At 51.9% G+C, this 20,615-nt stretch overlaps 9 protein-coding genes across 9 annotated transcripts; 5 read left to right on the top strand and 4 right to left on the bottom strand.

Annotated features, from left to right (window-relative positions):
- Positions 1-233: 233 nt before the first annotated feature.
- Positions 234-1,529, bottom strand: QC763_124510 (uncharacterized protein; the record flags this gene model as incomplete). The annotated part of the gene is made up of 2 exons (XM_062909014.1): positions 234-1,470; positions 1,494-1,529. The coding sequence occupies 2 exons, from the start codon at positions 1,527-1,529 to the stop codon at positions 391-393; spliced, it is 1,116 nt and encodes a 371-aa protein (XP_062772195.1). The 3' UTR covers positions 234-390.
- A 1,995-nt stretch (positions 1,530-3,524) lies between these two features.
- QC763_124520 (uncharacterized protein) lies at positions 3,525-4,061 on the top strand (the record flags this gene model as incomplete). The annotated part of the gene is made up of 1 exon (XM_062909015.1): positions 3,525-4,061. The coding sequence occupies one exon, from the start codon at positions 3,525-3,527 to the stop codon at positions 4,059-4,061; it is 537 nt and encodes a 178-aa protein (XP_062772196.1).
- A 2,709-nt stretch (positions 4,062-6,770) lies between these two features.
- On the top strand, positions 6,771-8,750 carry QC763_124530 (uncharacterized protein; the record flags this gene model as incomplete). Its single annotated transcript, XM_062909016.1, has 1 exon — positions 6,771-8,750. One exon carries the CDS (start codon positions 6,771-6,773, stop codon positions 8,748-8,750), a length of 1,980 nt encoding a protein of 659 aa, XP_062772197.1.
- Positions 8,751-8,785: 35 nt separating this feature from the next.
- On the bottom strand, positions 8,786-10,340 carry QC763_124540 (uncharacterized protein). The gene is made up of 2 exons (XM_062909017.1): positions 9,246-10,340; positions 8,786-9,186 (listed from the first exon to the last, which is right to left on the bottom strand). The coding sequence occupies exons 1-2, from the start codon at positions 10,012-10,014 to the stop codon at positions 8,897-8,899; spliced, it is 1,059 nt and encodes a 352-aa protein (XP_062772198.1). The 5' UTR covers positions 10,015-10,340; the 3' UTR covers positions 8,786-8,896.
- A 9-nt stretch (positions 10,341-10,349) lies between these two features.
- On the top strand, positions 10,350-12,570 carry QC763_124550 (uncharacterized protein; the record flags this gene model as incomplete). The annotated part of the gene is made up of 2 exons (XM_062909018.1): positions 10,350-11,604; positions 11,661-12,570. Exons 1-2 carry the CDS (start codon positions 10,706-10,708, stop codon positions 12,568-12,570), a joined length of 1,809 nt encoding a protein of 602 aa, XP_062772199.1. The 5' UTR covers positions 10,350-10,705.
- Positions 12,571-13,122: 552 nt separating this feature from the next.
- QC763_124560 (uncharacterized protein) lies at positions 13,123-14,769 on the top strand (the record flags this gene model as incomplete). Its single annotated transcript, XM_062909019.1, has 3 exons — positions 13,123-14,028; positions 14,083-14,292; positions 14,350-14,769. 3 exons carry the CDS (start codon positions 13,123-13,125, stop codon positions 14,767-14,769), a joined length of 1,536 nt encoding a protein of 511 aa, XP_062772200.1.
- On the bottom strand, positions 14,733-17,530 carry QC763_124570 (uncharacterized protein). The gene is made up of 3 exons (XM_062909020.1): positions 15,681-17,530; positions 14,904-15,614; positions 14,733-14,796 (listed from the first exon to the last, which is right to left on the bottom strand). Exons 1-2 carry the CDS (start codon positions 17,144-17,146, stop codon positions 14,915-14,917), a joined length of 2,166 nt encoding a protein of 721 aa, XP_062772201.1. The 5' UTR covers positions 17,147-17,530; the 3' UTR covers positions 14,733-14,796; positions 14,904-14,914.
- An 883-nt stretch (positions 17,531-18,413) lies between these two features.
- QC763_124580 (uncharacterized protein) lies at positions 18,414-19,490 on the top strand (the record flags this gene model as incomplete). Its single annotated transcript, XM_062909021.1, has 2 exons — positions 18,414-19,048; positions 19,103-19,490. The coding sequence occupies 2 exons, from the start codon at positions 18,414-18,416 to the stop codon at positions 19,488-19,490; spliced, it is 1,023 nt and encodes a 340-aa protein (XP_062772202.1).
- Positions 19,491-19,595: 105 nt separating this feature from the next.
- Positions 19,596-20,333, bottom strand: QC763_124590 (uncharacterized protein; the record flags this gene model as incomplete). Its single annotated transcript, XM_062909022.1, has 1 exon — positions 19,596-20,333. The coding sequence occupies one exon, from the start codon at positions 20,331-20,333 to the stop codon at positions 19,596-19,598; it is 738 nt and encodes a 245-aa protein (XP_062772203.1).
- Between the last annotated feature and the right edge of the window lie 282 nt (positions 20,334-20,615).

The following is a 20,615-nucleotide window of genomic DNA, read 5'->3' on the forward strand; positions in this document are numbered from 1 at the left end:
ATCAACACTACCCCGTTTGTCCCCTTTCTGCAGAGAAACCCAAGAATTTTATATCTGGAGTCTAAAAGGTCGTTTACTCTTGCGCCATGGGTCTTTCCTCACCACGACGTGCATTGTGCTTTCGGATCAGTCCGAAGTACCTTAGCTTTCCATGGTCTCAGGGAGTCGTCAATCCTCAAGTCTTCAACGAGATGCGAACCTTCCAAAGGCTCAATAATTAGGGGAACAGCAGGTCCACAGTGGGTTGGAAGTCTCATTGCATGTGGGAATAAACACTTTGTTCATAATGTATGTACAAACTGAACCAGCCTATTTACCGTCCTGTCTTCTTCGTCCTCCAATCTGCTCCCCAGCCCTACTTTTACCTGCACATCTTCGGGGCACCGACGTCTAAAGGCATTGGTGATAGTAATCGTTCAGCTTTGTGCAAGTGGTTCCTGAGACACAGACGGTGGGACCGTTCCACCCTTGCCCACCGCACTGTCCCCAGCGAGGAGCAGTAGGGCCGGGCGCCGGTCCGGTTGTAGGCTCAGGAGCGCGAGAGGTGGTAATCAAGGTGGTCTGGGGATTGCCGGGATTGGAGGTAGGTTCGGGGCTGGGGTTGCTGCTCCCATCGGCCTGGAACTGTCTCCAGAACTCCCATGTATTGCCAGGGGCGAAGGGGGTGTTGCTTCCCTGGTCTTGCTGAGACGGGTTATGGTCTCCGTCAAAGATAACCCAGGTAACGGGCTTGCCAGGGAGACAGTTGCGGTACTCGGTCTTGGTGGAGCGGCCTCCGTTGGGCTGAGGCTCGGGATTGAGAGGGGTGCAGCCGTTGTTTTGGACAAATCGGTCACGCATTTGGCGGCCCATGGAGATGCTCAGGACCGAGTCGCGGGTACCGTGCTGGTGGTAGTAGGCCACAGGCTGAGTGCCTCCGTTGCAGCCACTGAGAACAGCGCTGGAAAGAACCGAGATGGCTCGGACCTGGTCAGGACGAGAGCAGGCCCAAGAGTAGGACATGGCACCACCGTAGCTGAAGCCGGTGGCGAAGCGCAGAGACTGCTCAACGCAGAGATCGTTCTCGATAGTGCGCACCATGTTGTCGACAAAAGTGATATCTTCGCCACCGGTGTTGGCCCAACCTTGGTTGAGACCGTTGGGCGAGATGAAGATGGCACTGTTGTTGCCTGTCATCAAGGGGGGAAGACCGTACCAGGCAAGGGTACCGCCCCCTCCGTTGGCGATCTGTTGAGCGTTTCCTCCAAGAGCATGGAAGGTAAAGACAAGGCGGTACGCAAAGTTGCGGTCATAGTTGTCAGGGAGGCGGACAATATATTCTCTTTGTTTGCCGTTCACGGTTGTCGTGTATTGACCATTGCGAATGGTTGGTGTCTTGCCACAACCAGGAGAGCGTGCGCCCAAGACCGGAGCGACGCAGGAAAGCGCCAAAAGCGCAATAGTTGAGAACTGCATGATGGCTAGAGGTCGCTGAGGTTGTTGCTGGCACTAACTCCCTTGCCAACCGATGCGGGAAAGAAGCTGCCCATCCTATATACCCAGCTCGACAGTACCTACCTACCTGGGGAGTCGTGTTAGGGATTGAGACAATCGCCTTAAGGAAATATTTCGGAAGACATCCGTGAAAATGCAACATGGAGTGAATCTCTGGTTACATGTCCCCGCTACTTTGTTCTTGGGTGTTGAGTACATGATGGAAATAGCCATGATTCAAGTCAGTGTCATGTTCATGTGAAGTCATTCCGAGCCTTGACAACAAGATGCGCACCAATAACGACTCAGCACCAACTACCGATTTTAGGAGGCTTGGTTGTTTTGCTCGAACAATGCAAAAATGCAACACTGACCAGGGAAGGAATACCAGGCAACGGATATCCGTTGCAACGGTGCGCTTCCCTAGACATGGGGAAAGCCCAATTGAGGCTCGCCTAAGATGCTCCCCAGATCCAATGACTAAATCGGATCACTCTCCCGAGCTTTTCGCAGCCAGACAGATCAGAAAAGTCCAGCGCGCCAAGATCATGGGCAATGTTCAAGATCATGCGAAGTTAGCCGCGCGTATAAGAGCTCTCGACATGCGTTGAAGTTGGACTGTGGCGACAGCGAGCCACAATCAAGTACACACATTCAGTTATATTCAAAACGGGGAGTATAAGTCCTGACGCTGCCGTACTAGTTGGGATTCCAGTGTACCTAGATATTCCTATCTTGTCAAGTACATGTCAAGTACAAGTCAGTTCATATGTTTCCTGGTCAATCTTTTATTCTCTTCATTTGTCAGGCATTGCTTGTGTCAAATTTCTGTTGCCAATCCAACTAGGTCGATACGACCCCAACTATACCTCCGTGGCTCGGCTAGGTTAGCTCCAGTCGTCAAGCCCAACTTCCATTTTAAGCACGGAGCTCTTCTTCTCAGGACCGACAAACTGGTCAAACACAAAACCTGTGTTTTCTCTTTTCTTTTTATTTGCCGAACTTATCTGCCGACGTGACTACCAAGATGTCGATTGAGACGAGCACTCCGGCTCCCAACTCCGTGGGTTGAGGCTCATCTTTTGACTATTTAACCGCTGCAGCTAAATTTCCGTTGTTTCGTTCTTAGCACATCGAGTCACCCTGAATCCGGGTAATCGGTCATGTACCTGTTGCGGAGAAATACCTTCATTAGCGCTCCCGTCCGCTTTGCAGATGGACAACACGTGGTCATAATGAGCCTGCCGCTGCCAATCAAACGGGAAAATAATTTGGAATTTGCATCCTTGCCTTTGACTAAAGTGTTTGCTGTTGTATGGGATGTGAAGAGAAGGTCTCAGCATCAGGATTGTCTCGGTATGACGAACTGCCACTTGCATGTGTTGATATTGACAAATGCATGCCATTTCAGAAGGTTTCTACAGCCCTAATCCCTATCGGAGTCCTCTCTGAGTTACACATCGAGACAAGAATACCATTGAAGCTGATATAGGACAACCTCGCTGATAGGTGGCCAAGTGAGTATGAAGTCCTAGACCTAAAATTTCATCGCCCAACCAGCAACTGCGGTCAGAAAAAAAGCAGGCAAGGTGAGTCAGAGTTGTAAGAGCTGTGATGTGGCTACCTGAGTCATGTGGACTAAAACATCTAGTCTAGGGCTTACTCTGGGCTTCGCTCTTGAAGTTGAAAATGACAGATACACTAGGGTCTTGGTACCTCACATTAGACGCTCTCTTCTCTGAGTCTTCTCTGAGAATGGTCATGATTCCGCGGTTAGAATTTTGACCATTCGGTGGGATTCGGGTCAGCACTTGGCTCGCAGGGAGAAAAGGGTCAAGGCACCCGTGACGCCACCAAAGTTGCTAGATAAACTCTGGAAGTTACCTAGAGTTGAGTGACTCACCGCCGTTGGATACCTACCTACCTACCTGCAGGTTAAAAACCCCCAAGTCAAATCCTTTTGTTTTTTTTTGGCTTTTCGCCAGTCCTCACTTCATTCTGATCAAAATACTACAAAGGGGGATACCTGAAACAGTCCAAACGAAGAAAAGATGTCGGCCTTTCTGGCCCGTAACACAGAGACTCTGCTCGACATCGCAGCAGATGTGATACAGCTTCTTAAATCCTCGAACGCCACTGTTGGGGTTGCCGAGTCTCTCACAGCAGGGGGTGTCATGGTCGCCCTCACGTCTGTCCCAGGAGCCAGCGCTGTCTTCCTTGGAGGCGTCGTCTCTTATGCCACACCCCTCAAGCAAACACTCTTGAGTGTCGATGCAACTCTAATCGCTAAAGAGGGAGTCATTCATGAGGAGGTTGCTTCTCAAATGGCAGAAGGTGCGCGCAGGATAACGACACATGACGACGCTCCTCCCACGACGTGGGGAGTTGGCACTACTGGCGTTGCTGGACCTGATAAGCAAGATGGGAAGGCAGTTGGGACGGTCTATATCGGCATTGCCAGCCCCACTGGTAGCAAGGCGTTTGGTCCGTTCAACTTTCCAGGGACAAGAGAAAGAATACGGGAGGCAACAGTCATGGAGGCACTCGCAAGGTTGCGAGAAGAGTTGATGAAGGCGAGACAGGCATGATGGCGTCATCATGAAAACGGCTGAAGATTTGTTGGAGGCGAGGATGGATGCAAAGTTCACTTGTTTGTTAGAAGGGGATCTGGGTCGTTGATTTGTTGTGGGGCACCTACAAAGGGTCTATTTTTCACCAGAACCACAAACAACTAACAACAACACTGAAATATTAATTTGTCAACCAATTCCCCTGCCTTTTTGGCCTCTCTTTCGCGGGCAGTGACTTCACTAGGCCACCGCCCTACATTTGTTTTTGGCTTCCAAGGTTGTCTTGTCTTCCCTACCCATCAACAGGCATGATTAATTGCATACTTCATCTGCACCCAATTACAGGCCTGTACAAGGAAAAGCATCTTTTTGTTCTTTCTAGCGCATAAGTACGCTTGCACTTTATTTGGATAGGTCAAAGTGATGATAGCATCTCTTGTGGGTATGCATTTCTCAGGTAAGGCAGATTCGGATGACATGCCAGCCGGTCTCTCTTCGGCAAATCTCTTGTCAATACACGTGCCGTATGGAGAATATCTGTTTGTGCCTCAAAGCCACACTATGGACATTTAGTTTATGACGTACCTGTGTGACTGAAACTTCTAAATGCCTGCACGAGGTCAGTCGGAGCTCGTAAAGAAGAATTTGGTAAGTGATATTACAAGAACGAGTTCTATTGTTCATGTGTTTACTCTAAGATTATGATTACAGTCTTCTAGGTTGTGAGAGCTCCCAAATAGGTAGTGTCGTTGGTGTCGCTTTAGCAGGATTTGTGGAGAAGGATTACCGCTACTTAATAGAAGGTAGTTATTGGTGCGTACTAGGTTCGGGGAATCACGGGGGCTTTTGAGAAGCTGGCTGTTACGGTTAGTTGAGTACCTAGGGTATTGGCTAGCGACTGTTTTTTCTCAATACCGATTACCTGGTTAACCCGCGGAGCAGGAATCGATGCAGGTTGCAAAACCAGGGCTCAGTGGAGTAGATCAACAGGGTGGACTTAATGGTTAGACTCAGTTCAGGCAAGCAGGACGCTGCTGAGTTTGGTAGATGGATTGCATGCTCGTCGAGTAGATTTTATACATGGGTATGGTACGTTGCTTTGGATGTCTTTCTTATCATAACATCAGTTTAATCCCATGCCTCATATCAGCTGTCTGAGTTCCAAACCCGACAGAATCCAGGCTCGGGGTGGTTAGCTACCTAGTGTTACGGTGTATTTTGACAAACTCTTGAGTTCAGTCCCTGGGATCTAAGACAACCCGAAAAACTACAACATCAATATCTTTTGTCTCGGGAGGTAGATGAACTGGTTGATGACGGTGGCAGGGTGTAGTCTGCATGTGGCGCAGGGTTCTCGGCCCGGCATGAGAATAGTATGCCATAGCTTCCAGGAAATGGAGAAGTCAACTAGGATTGCATGGTCTGGGATTTCAATTTTCATGGGTCGCTGCCGATGATGCTGTCTCACCTATGTTTTCGTGAGATGAGATGGTGTTCCTACACGAGGCACCGGGTGTCTGGTTCGCGATCTGATTGGTTTTGCGGCCCATAAAACACTGCCTGAGATAGCCGAGGTGGGCGAGCTTCGTGGTTGTGGCTTCCAGTTGCGCGACAACTTTGCCGCTGAGCTGCTGTCGACTTATAATTGAAGAATTTGTTTTCTCACAGATAAATAAGGTTCCATCACAACCGCCTGCCACCCTCATCTCGGCAATGGCGCAGCCAAAGCCAGTCACGCTCATCGCCCTACAGGGCACCTGGACCGGCCCGGGTTGCTGCAAATCCCACGTGTGAATTCTCCAGGCCACCCCCAATGATCTCAAGCCACAGAGCTTTCATGCTCTGCACTGTACCCTGATTAAACCAATTGTATTCTGCTTGGTGCAGGTTTATGGCACAGGAATCTCGATGCCTGGTGTACAACGGGGATGACGGGCCGAGTTCGCACAGGGCTCGCAAGTGCGGGCCGTCGAACAGACTGCTCATCGTGCCTTGTCGATCCACGCCAGTCAGTGAATCTTCTTTTCAGGTAAATTTAGTTGCTTAGAAACCTTAGGGGGCCTTGTGGTTTTGTTGATCGTTTCTCTGTGCCTGTGCCATGTTTGTGGTTAGAATATACCCTACAGTACTGTGTTCCTGCCTGCGGGATAGAGTGCCATTCCATTTCTCCGCACTCACATATTGACAAAGCTTGTCAGGCGGGGCAGAGATTGGTTCTCCCCGCTTCCAAGGCTCTGACCAGCTCAGTCGTCTTCAGGGGCATTGCTCATGCTGATTGGCGACATGTTTACGAGCAGTGGAGCGCGGAGGGAGGCGGAGCAAGTCAAGCATCCCACTTGCACGGGCCATCTGCCAAGCAGAAGACGCTGGTGTGCCTTCCATGTCATCGACAAGCTTCATCAAAATTGGCATCACGAGCGAGTTGGGGGCCGTTTCTTCATTCCAGCAGAACCGACAGGGCGAACTTGGGTTCAAAGGTGGTGAATAACAATGGGATATAAACTTTGCGGGCGCCGGCCTTCTTTCTCGAGAGGGCCCTCCAATCACTCGTCCACAGTCCCAGTCCACATGAGCTCCTTCCCGAGGTCATCTGCCAACCTTTCATCGTCAAACTCAGCTTGTTTCAGCCAGTTCAAAGCCAGGGATGTGAATAGTGTCTGATAGGTTCTATATGCAGTCGCACTATAAATCCTGACCCTATGGGAGCTTGTATGACCGCTTCATACAATGGCACCATCGGCATCACCCTCCCATACACCTGGCCCACACACGGTCGTCTCTCCCCCGTCCAACCAAAGGCGTGCCAGTACCCCCAAGGTCCGTACCGGCTGCATCACTTGCAAGAATCGACATGTCAAGTGCGATGAGCGCAAGCCGACGTGTTCCCGCTGTGAAAAAGCACGCATGGAGTGCCATGGCTATCTCGCCAAAACGGATCAAAAAGCAGCAAGAAAGTCGTCTAGCAAGTCCGCAACTATTCAAGGAGGCCCGCGGCCGTTACAGATGATACGTCCCGCACGGGTAACGCCTTTCTGCCCCGAAAAAGACATAATCTACCATGACTTCTTCCGGTATACCCTTGTCAACGATCTTGCTGGCTATCTCCACGCCGACTTTTGGTCCCGGGTTGTGCTTTGCGAGGGTATTCGGGACAGTTGTGTCAACCACGCCATATTTGCCATTGGCGCGCTTTCTCAGGCTCTCTTTGTTGAAGCTAGGCTTGATAGATCACTTGCTCGACAATCGTCTGGCTCGCCACCGTCCCCTCCACACTCTCATGTTCGTTGGCACCATATATACAATCCCCATTACCAGGCGGCCATCCGCCACCAAAACCAGGCAATATCGCTGTGTTTACAACGAATACGGAACGATGGAGATTCCATGTCCGCTCGAAACCTTCTTGTCATCACGTTGCTTCTCGTCGGCTACGAACTTCTTCAGGGTGACGTAGAAGCCGCCGATGGACTTATGACAAGCGGCATCCGACTGCTTCGAGTCTCGATAACAACCCTTAGGGACGCAGCACGCCGGAACACCGGGCCTACCAACTATGTCAACCGCGAAGATGAAGACACGCAAGATATGGAGTACATCCTCCCTTTTTTGAGTGTAACGTCCAACCTGCGTCCCAGCCCGCCACCCCATTACACAATCCCCAGCTCTTCTCTTGAATGTAACGACCTCCCGGTCTTTGGGAAAACTAGCGCAGTGAAGTGTACTTTTCTTTGGGGCAATTTTCACACACGGTGCTTGTCATTTATCTCGCAGGCTATGCAGCGTACCTTTGCTGGACAACCCCTTCCAACAAACGAGAGACACTCCCTCTGGGCAGAACAAGCACAACTTTGGAACTCATCTCGCCAATGGCAGCAAGTGCTATCTGATTACAAAGCAGCGGTCAGCCCTGAAGACGTTCGAACTAGAAAGATAATGTTACTGCTCCTTCTGCAATGCTACACAGACCTCATCTGCCTCGCTTGGTGCCTGGATCCAGCAGGCACAGCTTTGGACCACTGCGAGCCCGATTTCGGGCAGCTGCTCAACATAGCCCTCGAATTCTCTGAGGATCGAGAGCCCATGACCACGAACGGATTTATACTCTCCGGTGGAAACGTCACCGGTCCCCTGATATTGATTGCGACAAAGTGCCGAACTAGTCGGACCCTGAGGTGGCAGGCGCTCGAGGCTTTCAGAAAAATGTCTTGGCGGACAGGAGCATGGGATGCCAAAGTCTTTGTGTCTGTGGCTGGTTTGGTATCGCTGGAGGAGGCGGCTCGGGATGAGGGAGGTCGAATAGATCCCATCAACAGGTGGCTATGTACCGGTATACACTCGGATGTGGATAGCATGAAGGTTATGGGGGAGTATACAAGAGCATCATCTGATGAGAAGGGTGATCCGATAAAGAAATATTTGGTCTTGAATGTAGATGGACGGCGGTTCCTAGCTGAGGGGGAGGGAACTATGGACCCGAGTTTGACAAAGGTTGATCCTGATCTAGGATGTGTTGGAAATACTCATGGACAACTGGCAGGTCAAATTACGAATCATGGTCTCGACGCTGATATGGGTAGCAGCATAAACGGGGCACTGTCGCCAGCTTCAGCGGTTACGGGGTCGGATTTTGATTCACCCTTACCTGTACCCACAGAGTACAACTCAAATTGGGATGGTCTGTCAAGTCGGGAGGATACCTTGGTGTAGATACGATTTAAACCCCACATCATGAGCTTGCGCGATGGATAGAATCATGGACGGCACATATACGGTTATATCAAACGTGTAGGTAGGTAGAGCATACAATGCAGAATCAATGACACCAGGACAGAGTTGCCCTGTTTCGAGCGGGATCATTCCTTTTCATAGCCGTAAACGATCGCTCCCACAAGCTTCCCCAGTTCTCGAGTTGCATCACCAGCAGCGTGACACCACGGCGTCATTTGAAGCCACCCGTGAATTAGGTCTTCATGATGAACCCACTTGACATCGACACCTGCTTCCTTCAGTTTGCTGGCATATTCGATGCCCACGTCTCTCAAGGGATCAAATCCGTTTGTGATAACAGCCGCCTTGGGCTGGTTTGCCAAATCTTTTGCAGGTTGGTAGCCGGGAGATATGTATGCATCCAGTGGTGAAGGACCTGCGTTGTGTCAGCTGACACCAAAGTCGGGAATACACTAAAATCACAAAGCAGCTCACCATTCGCCTTTGGTGGTCTTGGCATATAGTGCGCCGCAAAGCTGAAGATACCATTGGTGTGCAAGTAATAGCCCGAGCTATTCTCCTTTGCTGCCAGGGTGTCAAATGGAAGGCGAGCCGTCGGGTAGACCAGAATCTGGGCACAGAGGGGCTTCTTGCCCTTGTCTCGGCGCCGTAAACAAACTGCAGCAGTCAGGTTGCCTCCAGACGAGTCACCGCCGCCAGCAACACGATCGGCACGCACGCCTCGATTCCTGCCCTCCTCGCTCTGAACCCAGTCGATCACAGCGTCATACTCATCCAGTTGAACAGGATATCGAAACTCGGGGGCAGGGCGATAGTCGAAACAATAGACCTGGCAGCCAGACCTCTCTGCCACGAGCCTCAAACCATTTTCGAACTCATCCACGCTTCCTACGGTGTATCCACCCCCATGGCAATAGATTAGTGCACCTGCCTCGCCTCTGTCTCTCCAATCTTCGGCTGACTCGGGATACAGAATCCGGATGGGAATCGTGCCGTGCGGGCCCCGGATCGCCGTAAACTCGACACTGCCGATGGCATTTACGCCCTTCTTCAGATTGTGAATACCAAAGATTTTTTGGTGGTGAGCACGCTCGGTGATGAAGCCTTTGGAGCCTCCCAGCTCGAGATCCGGATTGTTGTCCAGGAAGTCCTCAAGCGCGCCGTTGGGACGACGAGACCGAGTGCCGATCGGGGGGTTGGGAATGGATGAAGACATTTTAGGATCTCCGTTTCCTTGAGTCATGGCAAAGGTGTTTCTTTGGGTCTTGGCGGCATTGTCCAGGGAGATAATTGCCAGAGGTTCATCTCAAGTAGCTGGAGGAGAGAGGCCCGGTGTGGTAGCGGTGCAAGCTCCGAAAACGAACGTCATGTTGATGTATTCTCTTTGTTGAGGCGGCGATGATGGCAGAGATGAACTAAAGTTCGCGCTAAGAAATTCGCTGCCATCATGACAGCTGTGGTGTCTCCCCGTCTGGAGTCGTTCCTGCCGGTAGTTGGCCTTATCCCTTATCGTTGATGGGGAGGGGTTGGAGGGGCCATGACGTCCCCTTTTTCTCGGCTGGGACTGGGCAGCCAATGGGCGCATGTTGACATCAACAAAAGTCCCACCCTCGTGTTGCTTTTTTTCACTGGTTCGGCGGCTGCCAAGAGCGCGAACCCAATCAATTATCAATTGGCACAAAGAGTGCACAGCCGTCAAGGTCTGGTTGTCGTGCGACGCCAATATTTATTTTGTTATTTTTTCCACAGACGGCCCTCTTCTCCGCTGGAATCGCAGCAACAGCCCAGAGGAAACCAACAACACTAAACCCGGCACTTTGGCGCATTGCTCACGCCGCCCCGCAACGTCAGACAGCTCACTTGCGCGTGATGCGACGACTCGTCTCATAAGACGCGTCTTCCCTTGACTGGGGGCCCCGCCGTTAGACCCGACAATGCGGCACCCGACCCGGGATGGTCTTGCCTGGGACGACAATGGTCTCGGCCCGGTCGCGAGGTGGACCAGACAACCCGACATCGAAGCCGTCGAGCGTGTATGTCGCCGCGCCCTCAACATCAACCACACTGCCGACTGCAACGTCCACCTGCATGCCAATGGCGAGTTCAGCAAACTTTATGCCGTCGACAGCATCCGCGGCAAGCACATCATCCGCATCTCCCTCCCCGTTGACCCCGGGAACAAGACCCTCGGCGAAGTCTTCACTCTGCGACTGGTGCATCGCATGACCGACATTCCCGTGCCCAAAGTCATTGCATGGGATGAGACTGTCAACAATGAGCTTGGGTTCGAATGGCTCCTGATGGAGATGATGCCCGGCAAGCTAGCTTACTATCGCTGGCGCAAGATGACTGACACCCAGAAAGAGATACTTACCAAGCGCGTGGCAGAGTTCCATACCCAGCTGCTCCGCTGCGGCAATCTGGGTCAGGGTTTCAGATCGATTGGAACGCTGGGAACGGGCCCGAATGCCGACTACAACACCGCAGTCACACCCTCGCCTGGCCCCATTGTTGACAGCGTCTTCTTCTCTGGGCCACGCTCCAGTTATCCTGTGGCCCGTGGCCCCTTTGAATCCAGTCATGACTGGCTTCGAGCCTATCTTGACCTCATCATCACGGAGCACACAAATGCTCTTGCCAAAGCCAAGACTGATGACGACAAGGAACATGCCGAAATGGTGCTCCGGCTGGCTCGCAAACTGCTAAGAATGGTTCATAAGATATTCCCTTCCTTGGTTTTCCCGCCAGAGCATACCGTGCTTTGGCACGACGATCTCTCATTGAAGAACCTTCTTGTAGACGACAATGGCCGCATAACAGGTGCGATTGGATGGTATGTATTATTTCCTTATCACCGCTCTTTTGTGTCAACATGCTAACCGCTACTAGGGAATGTGTATCGACCATGCCACGCTGGATGGCTTGTCAGATGCCTGCATTCCTTCGAGGCGCAAGCCGGAAGCAGAAGCCCAGCAGGGACAGTTATACAAATCTGGCTCCGCGCCCGTCAGCTTCTTCCACTTCTGACGAAGACCACTTGGACAATGAAGGAAAGACGGAGCTTTATTGGATCCACCTGATGGAGTATGACCAGACCCGGCTGCGCGAGGTTTATCAATCTCGAATGACACAGCTCTTGGGCCCTGAGTGGGAGAAGGATGTCGACGAAGCCCGGCTCAAGGTTGACTTTCTTGGAGCAGTGTCTCGATGCGGCACCCAGTTTTATCCTGTCAGAGTAGAACAGTGGGTTGACGCCATAGATCGCAAGGAGTTCATCTCGTTGATGCAAGTCTTGCGTACGGGCATCAAAAAAGAAAAGCGACCCGCGACGCCTAGCGGCAATGCCGCCCCAAGCAAAGTGCACTACGAGAGGCCAGCCAGCAGCACGCCCAGCAGAGTTCAACAAGAGATTCAAAGACACGAAAGGATGCATCTTGCTGGATCGGGAAACCCCACCGCTTCGGTTATTTTCCGGACCGGGAGCCCTACCAAAACGGCCGCGATGACAGGCAGCTGGACTCCATCTAGACCCAGTTCTGTCAACAGCCACCGTCCCACAACATCATGGAGAGGCTCGGTCTCGGGCGTCTCCGGAGCGCATCTGGAAACGCCTCAGAGTCCTGTTAGTGTACATGTCCGTCGAAGGTCGTCGGACGGAATATCATTGACCAGCTTGGAACTGCCCAATCCCAAGAGCCCAGTCAACGTGCATATTCGACGCAACTCGGGGTCAACTTGTGTGTCAACCACCTCGTCCATCGTTTCCGGAACGACCAATTCCTCATCGAAGCTGGGATAGTGTTACAGCAGCAAGGATATTAGGGTGAGGTGGAAAATGAAGAAGCCAGTCAGTGAAGAATGAAGTTGGGTGGGGGGTGGGGGGGAAGAAACCTCGAAATCGTCGGATATTTCATGAAGTTGGAGAGACGGGGAGATATGAATTGTCGGTATGAGTATATGTATATAATTTTTTCATCCTTGTCCTTTGCATGTGGGTAATTTTCAGATTCAGGGGTCAAATGTCAACAATGCTAGCGTCACCCCTATCTGGTTGCTATGCTACTGCCTGCTTATCTCCGGCCCGGTGCTGTCACAGGGCTCGGTACTTGGCAAGTGTCTCTGGGCATCCGAGTTTAATACGAACCTGGAAGTGGAATCACCAGTCTCACCTTCTATTGTGGCACAGCAGTAGCTTCCCCGCACTTGTTGACGTACGCAACTCCAATTGGGGACTGACAAAACAACAACTCATCCGTGTTCCAGGTTGCATTCCTTCTTTCTCCTTTCCATTGACCCTTTATGCCTTTGCTGCTAGAATCACGATTCGACATACAGACATAGAGACCAAAAGATGGAACACGGCATTTTCCCCGACCGGTTTGGGAAGTTCTCCCCGAGCTTCTTCTCCCAGGCCCAACGCCGCCGTGAACAGCCACAGCACCAATCTACTGGCGCCAGCGGACACCCAGACGATTCGACAGATCGGACCACCGCCAAATTCTTCCAGCACACATCGGCTCCCCGTATCTCTTCCGACGCTGTCATTGCTGCGTCTCTCAAGCGCCAGTACCCTTCACTTCAATTGACTACCGTGCCCGTGGACAATGTCGACATTCTGGCTTATGCCTCCAGCGTCCCTGACGATCTCGCAAGTTTCCATCAGGTGGAACCGGAGCCCTCTGTATTTCCGGCCGACCTGAAATGGAACTATTACCTCCCGCCCGCCAGGCGACTGGACGGTTCCAAAGGGGGCATTGCCACGGATTTGCACTTTGGCAAGTTCCTGTATCGTTACAAGGGTGCAGAGTTCATTGTATATCTGGCTGAATGTCGAGACGGATCGAGTTATTATCCCCCTATCGTCAATTACTACATTCTGTCTTCTCCTCCCGAGGTCCACTTGGTTGAGAGTTTGTTGATGACTGTGGGGCATTCGGCGTTTGAGCTTAAAGACGAGATCTGGGTCTTTGATGGAGGGTGGTGGCAAAAGTCGAGGGAGCTGTTTGACAGCGTCCAAAAGTCGAGCTGGGACAATGTCATATTGGATGAAGAGATGAAGAAAGCGCTGATTGACGACCACACGAGCTTCTTTGCCTCCAGGGGCCAGTATGAAAGGCTCAAGGTGCCTTGGAAAAGAGGACTTATCTACTGGGGTCCTCCCGGGAACGGAAAGACGATCAGCATCAAGGCCATGATGAAGACGCTTAGTCAGAGGGAGGAGAAGGTGCCGTCGTTGTACGTGAGAAACTTTGTTTCGGTGAGTTCTTCCCGTGTAATAGAGTGAAAGGCGACGTCGACTAAGAAGCACTAGTATGGCGGCCCTGAATACGCCATCTCCATGATCTTTGCCAAAGCAAGGCAGTATGCGCCTTGCTACCTGATCTTTGAGGATCTCGACTCGCTGGTGACAGATGGCGTGCGAAGCTACTTTTTGAACGAGATTGATGGTCTCAAGAGCAATGATGGCATCTTTATCGTGGGCAGCACGAACCATCTGGAAAGACTGGACCCCGGCCTTTCGGTGAGTATCTGTCCTGTCTTGGCTGACCGCTTGAGTGTATAACTGACAAGATGGTAGAAACGTCCCTCTAGATTCGACAGAAAGTACTTCTTTCCGGACCCCAATCTGGAGCAGCGCGTCGCATACTGCAAGTTTTGGCAAGGCAAGCTGAAGAGCAACAAGGACCTCGAGTTTCCCGACAGCCTGTGCAAAGCTATTGCCGAGATCACGGACGGCTTCAGCTTCGCCTACATCCAAGAGGCGTTTGTGGCGGCGCTGCTTGTCATTGCGAGAGATTCGGAGACGTTAGATCTTGGCTCCGCCCTGGAGGTGGGATCAGAGGACGACTGGGTCAGCGTTGATGTCCCTGACAGCAATGGCGGTGGCGACGACACTGACTTGGAGAAGTTGATCTTGTGGGTGGAGATCAAGAAGCAGATCGAGATTCTGAGGCAAGGAATGGGGGAGGAGAGGCAGCGGAGGGTTCGGTTTCAGTAGGGAGCAGCTGTGCATGAATGCCTGATAGTTGGTATGGCGGGATGCGAGAGGAGACTATTTAAGGGAGGCAATAGGTTTCTGGAATTAAAGATCCTTTGTTTTGAAGAGGGCTAACTTTTAATCACTACATTTATACAAAACAAATTCATCTGTCGGCTCCCTCGAACCTTCTTAGGCTGCTGCTATCGCTCATCTTTCTCCTCCTGACACTAATCGAAGAAAGTGGCGTCCCACTGCCGCTTCCACTAGCACTCGATGGACGGGGAGATCGCGCACTGGCCAGTTCCCTATCAATAACCACAATATCGCTCAATACGTCCATCTTTTCCAGCGCATCCATGACCTCCGGTGGTGGCTCCGCGCTGAAGATATTCTGAATGTCACCATGCGGATTCAGACCCGCAAAATACTTCCACTTCCGCCACCTGCTGTTGCGGCCCCTTCTGCCACCCCATATCCTGCGCCGCTCCCAGAGTCCAATCAGCAACAGCAAAGGTGCATTGACCGCTCTGATCACGGCAACGTTGACGTGATGGAAAACTACGGGTCCAACAAACCACTTGAGCGGCAGCATAATGAGAAGAGCCAAGAGGTTAAACGGCGGGGGGTATGAAAAGATGGCATCCGACTTGACGCCTTGAAAGGTAAGAACAGCCCGGCGGAACTGGATCTCGGCCGCCTCGTTGGAGATGATCTTGGAGAAGGTGTTGGTCAGGATGGCGACGAGAATGGTGAGGAAGAGAGTGTTGCCCAGAAAGGCAAAGGTAATGATGAGGGTCGGACCAAGAATGATGTGGAAGTCAGAGGCGCGCTCGATGCCGGTACCATCAAGACCGAACCAAATCCTAACCCATGTCAGTAAAGCGAAACAAGACACGCAGGACACGCAAGACACGACGAATGATACGTACCACAAGAGCCACTTTGTGATGGTGGCCCATGTCACACTTCCCTCCAGCTTTTCATCACCCGTCGTCCTTGCCAGCAGCAAAAGGCCCATCACAAAACCGGCAAAACACCAAATGGCGATAAACGTCAGCCGCGTAAAGTCTCTCATCATGGCATGCAATGCAATAAACACAATGTTGTCCGGCATCAGCGTAAACGCAATCCTCGTCAGCAACACAGGTGCAGCCGTGCAAAGCACAGGCATGGCGTAGAACGCATCGCTACTAATCAACAACTCCACCGTCCTGACCAGCCCGTACGCCCCATAGATGAACACAAAGGTGATGTCGAGGAAAGACCACAGGTTCTGCGCGTGCACTTCCCATCCATGTTCCACAATGGCAGCAAACTGCTCCAACACCCACCCCGCGGCAAACACGTTGAAGAGCGTTTCGTACGTGTTGACATGGAGGCCGGCCAGATGCTTCCCAAACCCATAGTGTGTCACCGTCAACATGTAAAGAACAAGCAGGACGATAAAGTGCAGGAGCTCGATGCCGTTTCGGATCCGGGGAACGATCAGGCGATGGTGGTTGAGAATGGCCGCACGACGGGGTTCGTACAAGGAGACTGGATGGTGCTTGTAGTGATCGGGCAAGATGTCGACAAACGAGAGGGGGGTGTACACGACTATGCCACGGTAGACGGCATCGACGACGCGCTGACAGGCAGGGGAGCCTATGAACAGCTTGGACTCGGAGATGATGGCCAGCTCGAGACCTGTCAACTTTCGTTCGTGGCCGCCTCGTTCCTGAACAGCCCATTGTGGACGGCGTGCGCGGATGGCTTCAGGGGCTGCGTCGCAGGGGTCAAAGCCGGACACGAGAATGTGGGCCAGCAACAGCAGGCCAGATCGACCGGTGTGATCTTCGTGGAAGCGGCGGAGGATGCGGATTGCTAAGAGTTCGCAGAGGGTGGCGCGGGATTCGTTGACGGTTTGTTGAAGAAGCTCGTGGGCGCGGGGACGCAGGAATTGGACACGGTTCGCAAGGAGGGAGTACACGATGGCGGGATCATTGGGATTGTACAGCCTGTCCACCAGTGGCCTCACAACCAGTTTGTCCAGCCGTGGAGCCCTCAGCTCCTCGAGCGTGTAGTTGTCATTGACGGCGGCAATGACGAGCCGGCGAATTCGGTGAATCGTGATATATACGGGCATGGCAGGGTCAGGCCTGGGCAGGAACGAGGCACTCTGACCATGTCCTCCGCTGTTGTCGCCGCCAACATCTCGACTTGGGCCGCCTCCTCCTTGTCCTCCGCGCGGGACAAGGCGCCTTAGCATAAGCGGCGCCACGGTGTCGTCGTGGTCGTGGTCGGCGTCAAAGAGGATAGCGGATGCTTCGGGATCGTCGCTGTCGCTCAAGTAAGGGTCGTCACTCAAGCCACCGTCGTTGTTGTCGAGCAGTCTGCGCTCGGTTCCCAGACCCATTCCGAAGCGCCTTTGCGTGCCTGTGTCACCTGTTGTCAAGATGCATTGGTTTAGTGCTCAGTCGTGGGTGTGGATAGCTCCCAAGAAAAAAGGGCTCGAGTAGAGCAGTCGAAATAAAAGTAAAATGGAAGCCACGATGCGACTGGAAGGAAACAGTGGCAGTGGGCCTAGAGCGGGCTAATTGTTTGCTGTCCAATGTTTACGACAATCCCATAACGTAATTTACCGTTCGCCGCCATCTTGGCAAACCCCTGACGGCCAGCCGAGTCATGCGGACGGGCGGTGCCTTTGATGCCTCCATTCCGGCTACGAGATGTACAAGTAGATGTTGGATGGTGGTTCGTTAATGGAAATTGGAAGTTTGAGGTTGCTGACTTGGCCGGGCATTTTTCTTTTGGAATTTTGCAGGAGCGCCAGGTACAATCGACGTCATTTTTTTCGGTTCAGGGCACGTTGGACCTAAACTGTATTCGGCAGGCGCCACTAAGTCATCACCACCTCGAGTCACCGCAACAAAAATTTTTTTGGCTCTATGAGTGAAGCGTTTCGGGATACACGCACCGGAATGTTCATAGAGTTGACATTTGTAAAGTATGTCCTTGAATTGATCCACATGTACATAGTAGTAACGATGATTGGCAGTGAGAGAGTCCTATCTATGCATGTATTCTGCGTTCCCCCCCATGGAGGACCATTATCCTGAATAGTTGAAGCCTAGGTACAATGTCCTCCTCTGCGAGTGCTCTACTTGCAATCTCAAACCTATCCTTTCAGCTTGCACCCGTCACAAATTATGTCCTCTAGATATCCTCATATCACCAATTCCTATTTGCTCCTAACACAGTCGCTCACTGAGATGGTCCTAAGTCTCTTTTCAGCCCGCCTAAAAGACAGACTGATATGGATAAACCCCGACGGAATTTAAGCAACCTGGAATACTACGACAAGTCAGCATCTCATCTCAGTCAGCGATGGCTCCTTATCATGAGGTGTACCCCTGAAGTAAGCACTGGCAAGCTGCGGCTGACACTAGCTCACCGTTAGCGAATCCTTTGCCATTGAGCAATAACCCTTTTCAGCTGTAGTTTTCTCACAGTGGCGCGTGGCGTTTAATTACCCGCTGAACCCTCAAAAAGGTCCACTTCCCACGTTGTTGTTGCTGTGACACCCTTCAAGCGTTTTCATCGCATTTCTGTCGATATCACATGGTCCGGTAGACCACAATCTACCTTTACCTTCGTCCGCTCCAGCAAACCTCAATTTCAAGATGGGGCGGTTTTCCTCTATCGCCATTTCGGCACTGTTGCTGTCACCTGTCTTGGGCCAGACAGAATCACCTGCGGCAGTTCCAGTCAAGAAGAACCCCAAACGCGGTCTTGTCTCCACGCCCAACGAATTCTTCCCCAGAGATGACTTCATCTGGTCCGATCCTTCATCGCCGCTGTCATGGTACTGGAACTTTGCACCCGATGTCACAGAGGCCTATGCCAACTTCTCTCAATCCGAGTTTGAGTTTGTCCCAAGCATGTGGGGCGCCTACACCCCCAACGGCACAGACACATACTTCTTGGGCAACTTGACCGAGAAGTTCTCCAAGCGAAAGCCCTCTCACGTTCTCACCTTCAACCTGCCTGACCAGTCTTTCGAATATGGAGGCAGTGAGATGACCCCCGAGATTGCCGCGAGGACCTGGGTCAACAACATTCTACCGCTCAGGGAAGAACATGGGATCAAAGTCGGTTTCCCGACCGTCTCAGACCCGAGAGGAGGGTGGGTAGATCCTTTCTTGAAGAACTGCTCCAAGATGAATGATGGACACGGGTGCGAGTTTGACTTTGTGCCACTTCATTCATTCGGCGGTTTCGGGACCTTGAAGGACAACATTGGAAAGTGGCAGTCAAAGTATGTGTCGTTGCCCCTACACTAGTAACACGCCGATTAACGCTGAGGCAATAGATTTCCCGAAAAACCTCTTTGGGTTACTGAGTATGGCTTCCATGACCAGAACGAGGCCGAAACCCAAAAGTTCTTCAACGAAAGTTTAAAGTACTTGGAAGAGCACCAGGCAGTGGCACGGTACTCGTGGTTTGGTGCTTTTAGAAAAACAAAGTCGAATGTGGGGGAGGAAATGGCCATGCTGGACCAGCGAGGCAATCTGACAGACATTGGCAACTGGTATCTGGACCGCGCCGCTGCACTCAGGACCCCAGAGGGTGTTTTGGCGGCTGCTTGCACCTTGGAGAACCCATGTGGTGGAAGCGGAGCGGCTGGAAGGGCGAGCTATGGGGGTGTGGCTGGAATAGTAATTGGGCTTTTCCAGCTGGGTATCACTTTCTGGATGTAAGCAATGCAGGGTAACCACGGGCAAGCTTCCCTAATCGTTTATAAGAATTGATAACTAAAGCTGGAAAACGATCATGGACAACGTTGTTTAAAACCGCTCAGAGGTTCACCAGGGCACATTTCTGCCAGAGTGATGAAAATACTCCCCATTGTTTGACTCCTCTAGGTCGTGCAGAATCTTGAGCATATTGCCAACGCTCTCACTGGGCTCGTATATGGCATTTTTCCCGCCCATGTCCGTCTTCACCCAGCCCGGATCCACCAGTGCCACAACTGCCCCTGGGAGGTGCGATTTGATGTCCTCTGCTTGGTGGACGGCAAGCATGTTGAGAGCAGCCTTGCTGATGGAGTAGCCTGCACTCTGTCGTGGCTTGTGGTCAAGACTGACAGCCATGCTTCCCAAACCCGAAGAGATGTGGAAGATTCTCACTTTTGGCGATAGCAGTGTGGCCGTGAGCAATGCCGAAGTAAGGAGAGCCGGACCGAGAACGTTGGCGATGACCATTTGATGGACAAGATCAGGCTCAAGGTTCAACGAGTTCATCTCTGGTTTGAGGTTCAGAGCGGCATTGTGAATCAAGAAGTCTACTTTTTGGTCCGCCAAAATCCTTTGCTTTCCCAACGTTTCTGCAAACCGGTTGATCGACTCTGCTGAGGAAATATCGCAGTCCAGTATGATGGCATTGTGATTCTTGGATTCCTCGATCACGGACTGCAAATTGCCGACATCGGAGGTGGGGGAGCGGACACAAGCGACGACGATGTTGGCGTGGTCTTGTGACAGTTGGCGGATGAATTCCAAACCAATACCGCGGTTTGTTCCGGTGACGACGTAGACTGGCATCCTGGCTCGGAGTCGGTTTGTGAATTTAAACGGTTCTGGGGAAATGGGACAGAACCACAAGGACCCCGGAACAATGCGAAGGGGAGAACATGTATAGATATACCCGGAGCGCTGGGCTCAGTGCCCTGGAAATTGTCCAAGGGCCCCCACGGATGGTACTCTATCTTATCTGACGTCACGAATTCGGCCGAATACTTCTTAAAAAGTAATGTACACTAGGGCGATTGCTATTGTTATTATTCGTTGTGGCAATACTTCAAAACTCTTGTAGCCCAGGCATCA

This window comes from Podospora pseudopauciseta, chromosome 1 (assembly GCF_035222475.1).
Source record: "Podospora pseudopauciseta strain CBS 411.78 chromosome 1, whole genome shotgun sequence".
Classification (NCBI taxonomy): domain Eukaryota; kingdom Fungi; phylum Ascomycota; class Sordariomycetes; order Sordariales; family Podosporaceae; genus Podospora; species Podospora pseudopauciseta.

Coding starts and splice junctions, on each gene's coding strand:
- QC763_124540 (XM_062909017.1), bottom strand. CDS start 10,014: ATGACTCAAGGAAACGGAGATCCTAAAATGTCTTCATCCATTCCCAAC. Junction 9,187..9,245: donor AAGACCACCAAAGGCGAATG/GTGAGCTGCTTT, acceptor GACACAACGCAG/GTCCTTCACCACTGGATGCA.
- QC763_124570 (XM_062909020.1), bottom strand. CDS start 17,146: ATGGGTCTGGGAACCGAGCGCAGACTGCTCGACAACAACGACGGTGGC. Junction 15,615..15,680: donor ATCACAAAGTGGCTCTTGTG/GTACGTATCATT, acceptor GACATGGGTTAG/GATTTGGTTCGGTCTTGATG.